Source organism: Haplochromis burtoni, unplaced genomic scaffold (genome assembly GCF_018398535.1).
Source record: "Haplochromis burtoni strain Fernald_Lab_line unplaced genomic scaffold, NCSU_Asbu1 Contig_488, whole genome shotgun sequence".
Classification (NCBI taxonomy): Eukaryota; Metazoa; Chordata; class Actinopteri; order Cichliformes; family Cichlidae; genus Haplochromis; species Haplochromis burtoni.
The window spans coordinates 329,844-335,998 of NW_024582849.1; the positions used below are offsets into that span (position 1 = coordinate 329,844).

General features: G+C 44.2%; 1 protein-coding gene across 1 annotated transcript in view; it reads left to right on the top strand.

Annotated features, from left to right (window-relative positions):
- Positions 1 to 5,506, top strand: part of rgs19 (regulator of G protein signaling 19) — a gene marked incomplete in the record, with an annotated part of 52,085 nt that extends 46,579 nt beyond the window's left edge. Inside the window, 1 exon segment of the mRNA XM_014330550.2 lies at positions 3,375 to 5,506. Within this exon segment, the coding sequence (XP_014186036.2) occupies positions 3,375 to 3,569 (195 nt within the window).
- Between the last annotated feature and the right edge of the window lie 649 nt (positions 5,507 to 6,155).

A 6,155-nucleotide genomic window follows, 5' to 3' on the forward strand; every position in this document is an offset into this window, starting at 1 on the left:
AGCTGGGTGTCATCTGCATAGCAGTGAAAATGTATGCTATGTCTTCTAATGATGCTGCCTAAGGGAAGCATGTATAATGTAAACAGAAGCAGTACCGTGGTCTATGAAGGGGACGAGGAGTGTAACGGTCCTAATGCTCCTGCGTTGGTCCCAACATAGCCTGTTAGTCTTTAATGCAACGAGCAGACGCACACACAGCGATTGTGTTAAAGCTGCAAACGACACAAATCTAAATAGCCAGTCCTCTTCACCAGCCTCAAATATCACTCAGCCAAGGGAAGCTGGTTATACTAGACACCTGCTCAGCTAGTTAAAGGCCCGTGATTGGCCCAAAACACAGATCCCAGAGAATCCCGGGCCCAGAGCGAGACCCGTGTAAAGTTAGCCAACAACAAAGTTAGCCGTGTTACCGACAAGTTCGGGGAACTTTTCCGTGTACTCATCAAGATCGTCCTGGCCGTGAATCCGGATACTTGCCCACTCACCTGGGAGTTCTCCAGATGTTAAGATTTCCTCATTTGAAAGTGGAGGCTAGCGTAACCCACGGCAACACTCAGTCACCTGTGTGTTATTGTGGAATCACACCATGTGTGACTTTGGGAGATAAGATTCACGCTTGGCTGTCTGCAGTTCTCACCTTGCGATGACCTCATTTATCACTGAAGCTCATTAAAAAAAGACCTGCTCTTACTTTTAAAGAACATCCCATTGTTCTGTGAGGTTTGTCCTTTCAGCTCTGTTCGTACATCATTTACTGAATTTCCCAGAGGAACCCACCCGAGGGATTAATAAAGTTTCATCTAATCTAATCTAATCTAAAATGTAAAATCATTATTTTTTCTCTTTACTGCACATTACTCTCCTTGCAGCTTCACAGAGACAGAATAAACCACAGTATTTAAGAGTTTCATGAAATATAGGAGGACAGACTTTCTCCATCCATGGTGGAGATATTTGGAGTTACTTTGTTACTTAGAAACACCGGGAGGAGACACAGGTCCCGTTTGGGGTCAGGAAGAGCAACCAGTGTAAAAATCCAACATGGAGCTCTGCACGGTGACTCGGGGAGCAGATTTTTCAATAAGAAAATTCACTTCCTGTATCATGTAGGTGGGAATGCACCCATAAGCATTTTGGTGCAGTCCATTGTTGTACTCGCGGCTGTCAGAAACGTGCGATTCTTTTAATTGAACAAATTGGTAAGCAGTTATGGGAGTTACAGTTCCCGTACCATAATTCCTTTATGTAGCACTTAGAACACATAGCTGGCCCAAGTGCTGTACAGCAGAAGTACAAAAAGTACAATAAATAACTAACAATAGAATAACAGTGTCAGTTACCCACTGAGTCAAAGGCCAGTGTATAAAAATGAGTTTTTAAAAACCACGTCTGAAGTCGACCGCCTACTAGAGGAAGAGCTTCAGGGTCTCCTCTAAGTTTCAGCTGCTCAGCTGACCGGAGTGAACCGTATAAGGCAAATATACAATTTAAGGTTTTAAAAACCAGTAAAAGGATTTAAAATAGATCCCAAATTCAAATGGAAGCCAGCGTAAGGAGGTCAGAACTGGAGTAATATATTTTTAAAACCATTTGAAAACACCTGTCTGGTGCCAGCGACAGGTCCTGGTTTACAGGGTTAAACTCGTCCACTTGGGCCAGTAACTGGTCTCTGTGGGCTCTCCACCATCATCCATAAAAATAATCAACAGAATTGTTGACAAAGGGAATAAACGAAGACAAAGAACCAGTCTGACTTTCTGCAGGCAAAGACGAGGCTCTGACTGTAGTTGTACACTCAGAGAACAGATAGCTCCATACAAAGGGACGATACTCGATACCTTTGAAGGGACAGAGGGGGCGACGTGTTTGTTTTTTTATTTCCGTGCACTCTTCTCGATCCTGACTGAGCGCCTCTGGGTGTAGATTATGTAAGTATCTGCATTGTTGATTGGTTGATAAGTGGGCTGGAATAGAGAAGGGAGCGATAGCAGAGTTCACCGGGAACAGGAGTCAATACTCAATTTCTACTTTTTGTATGTAAGATCAACAACAACATGAGCAAGAGTGGCCCTCAGATGGTTGAACCACAGACTCTGTACACTGCCTCCCTCTGGCAGCAGAGCTCTCTGCAGGCAGATGGGTAGTCTGCAGCCTATAGGCAGCAAACACTGCTCAACCATAAATCTGCTTCCCCCCAGAGTTGCCTGATCATTTGCCAGAATTTCTTTAAGACTGAACAAAAGTCTTGCTCAAGGCTTCCCCTAACTCTCACAGCAGAGGTTTGGTTCATTCAGCCATGACCAGAGATGCGTTCTGCCCATTGTTACCGCTCTGCAGCCTCCAGAGTCCACAAGTAAACCAAGCTCCATAGGCCTCTTCTTAGGCCTGTCTGCTTCAGGGATCACCACCACAACACCCACCGACAACTCTACAGGCACAACTCTGGATCGTGATCCATTCAGATCCTCGTCTGGAGTTCTGTAGAAAGTCTTCTGCCTGTGACAGACTCTCACAGGTCACTCTCACTATACTTTTGGGTACGCAGCTCCTGAAGACAACATCCAACATTTTTCCCAAAAGGCTGATTCTGTTCATCTGGACGTTTTCAGTGGGAGAAACGTTTCACGATCGTCTAAATCTCAGCTGACTGCAGGTTTCAACCTTATAAACAGCACATTTGCACAATGACTGAATCCAGCCCATTGAATGAACAATGGGCTGTGAGGTCGGTTCCTTGAGTGATGAAACGTTTCTCCCACCGAAAACGTCCAGATGAACAGAATCAGCCTTTTGGGATTTACTTACCTGGATGACTGAGCATCAAGACATCCAACATTTTTATTGGAGATTATGTATCGGGATTTCAGGAGCAGGACCACACCTCCAAACGCTCCTTCCGGCTGTCATCTACAGAGGTTCCCCCAGTTCTGCAAGCCGATCATTCTCGTTTACGTGCCTCACCCTCCCTCTCTCCTTCTTCTCCATTCTTCAACTTCTTCACTTCTATTTAGTGCATTGGGATCTGCCAGGCCCGGGAGCCATCGCCAGTCTCCTTCGAGGCCTTCCCCAAACCGCAGCTCAATTCATGCCAAAGCATCACTTTTACCTACTAAAACGCTGTCAAACCTAAAATGAGGACGTGGACTCAGCTAGTGAAATGTTATTTCCATGTTAAAGACATGTGGAGACGACACAGTAGCCTGAGTTGGGTTTAGCAGCAGCTGTTCAATGCAGTGTGCCTGGTTAAGAGTCTCTCGTGAGCTCCTATCAGTCACGTCTCCAGCTCCAGGTTGGCTGGCTCATCAGTCACACTGTTTCTTTATGTAGTGAAACCTGAACTGCTTTGTTGCATCGAAGTGTGTTTTTCCCTCCAGGTGAGTCTGGATGCTCGGGTTCGAGAGGTGATCAACAGGAAGATGCAGGATCCGACGCCACACACCTTTGAAGACGCCCAGCTGCAGATCTACACGCTGATGCACAGGGACTCCTACCCACGATTCCTTGCCTCCAACATTTACAAGGCGCTGGTTCATGGCGGCTCCAGTACGCCCTCCGAGTCCTACTCCTAAACATCTTCATCCAACCTGCGCCCTGCCTCCATCCAAATCTTTCAAGCAGTCATCACTCCATCCTCAGCTCTTCCCACGTACTCATCTTCATCGTCTCTCCACTTCATGTTTTCTTCCTTTTAGGGTAACTCCTGCTCACTTCTTTCTTCTTTTGTAGTCACCTTCTCTTAATATGGAGATAATCATTTTGAAAACAAGAAAAAAAAAAACCTGGAAACAGATTTACAATGTTTATAAAAATATTTATATTTTTCTCGAATTTGAAATCTTAATCAGGCCTTTGACGTCAGTTAGACCTTGTTATGTGCAGGGTTAGTGCAGTGATTAAAAACTAGCAGTTAAATATTAAGACAAACTCCTGGCCAACAGTTTCAGCTCAGCGAGGCTTTGAGCTCAAACAGATGAATTTTAATAGCAGTGAACTTATTGATTTTAGGTGATTTATGAGTTTTATGTCACTGAAATCAGACTAAGCTGATCCCTGATCCACCCCTGCCTTCCTCCTCCTCACGGTTCACCTCTGCTTTGGTTCATGTTTCCCACCTGCTCCTGAGGGCACCAGCGAGTGACACTGAAGTTTTACTGGGGTGATTGTTTTTTCAGTGGGAGAAATATTCACATGTGCCATCAGCTCTTTGTGGATTTTTACCAGCCTTGCTACTTAGCATCTCCTTTCACAGAGCCAGCTGACTCCACCTCGCACTTCAGGAATGATGCGGTTCAAAGAAAAAGATGAATGCTGCGTCGTTCCCTTTCTCTGTTTTTGAACTGGAAACTTGACGCTTCCTGAGACTCTTCATCTTTGGTAGTTCGCTGGATCGATGACTTTACTCCTGACCACAGGGGGGCGCTGCTTCCTCCAACTACTGATTAACAAATGACTACGTGAATATTTTATATCACAGAACTGAACGTGGAACATTTCACCTACTTTTGTTTGCCGTGGTCTCTCCTCGTCCTGTTTTTTCCAGAAGAGGATGACCCAATGAGACTGATTACACCCGACACACACACACAGAGCAATAAAAACACTGGAGTTTAGAAAACACACACAGGATCAGTGCTACTTTACTTACACGTTCAATAATCAATACTTTCCTTCCATTAATGGTCAGAAAGACACAGATTTGAGTTTCGGAGTAAACAAAGCTGCTGTGACCGCTGTGTCTTTAAAATGAATGGATAATCAGTAATAATGATTATTGTTCATAATTAGTCTGCAACCAAAAACTACTATCACTGAGAGATGAAATGTAAAGAGTGCAAAGCTGCAGGCGGACGTTTGTGTTGTAATAAATGAACATTGTGTCTGCCTCGTGTCGCAGAGACCATAAGAAGAAGGACCTGTTAAAAATGACACAGAGGAGGTTTTGTTTGTGTGGGTGGAAAACGCTTCACTGTTTATGACCAAGAATAACGCGCAGGTGAAGTTGGAATTTTATCTTCTTTAAGTCAGACGTACGCTGCCATTACGTGAATGTTTATGGTCGCCACATCTGTTTTCTTACAAATTTATAACAGGCCCTGTAAGTATAGTATCACACACACAGACACACACCGGGGCTGCCTACCTGGGCGTTGCTGCTGCTGACCTCTGCGACCTCTCACTTTTGACCTCATCACTGTCTGTGGCTCCTGATTAGCTGCAGGAGGCCACCGGGCTCATCTGTGGTTGGTCCATTCAGGAAGGGGGGCGGGAGGAAATCCCAGGTGCAAAAAAGCAGCCCATGTTGTGAGTCGGACGCTTCCTGCACTGCTTCATGGGAACGCTGGTAGATGGAGGCGGAGGCCACAGGTTCCAAACAGGAGATGCCTCCCTCTTCAGCAGACCAGTCACACGATGCATTTCTCTTCGTATTGTTGATGTTATTTATTTTGTATTTTGTTAAAACTGTGATTTTAATTGTACAAATATAAAGAGAAAACTGAAGATCCAACGAGAGGCTGCTTGTTTTGTGACAGAAATGACCTGAGAGGTCAGACAGTGTTCACACCTGTGTTAACACCAAGGACTGAATCAATAAAATCTCCCAGGCTAAAACACTGTTATTATGATAACTGACCAGCACCGACACACTCTTTTTTTTGTGTGTCCCGTTTGGATCTTTAGACATCAGAATTGTTGTCTTAAGGCCAAGAAAGATGCCAAGCGGATTTATTTTACCAAGTGGATCATCATGGCCTTGCCATATTGGTCGATTTGATTGACCTTTATAATTATGAATTTATTTTATTTTCATTTTTTAAAGTCGGGACAGACATGACTGCGGGATAGGACAGGGAGAAAGAATGAAAGAAAGAGAGGGAGAGAAAGAAAAATGGAGAGAAGAGACTGTGAGAAAGGGGGAAGAAAGAAAGAAAAACAAACAAAACACCTGGATCACCTGTATGGAGAAAAAAAACAAGAGAAAGCAAACAAAAAAAGAGCAACATAATAAAAACAGCACCATCACAATAAACTAGCTAACAATTAGGGCTGCCACAAACGATTATTTTGATAGTCGACTAGTCACCGATTATTTATGCGATTAGTCGACTAATCAGATCATCATCCACTGGACGTAAAACTACAGCTTATTGCACCAG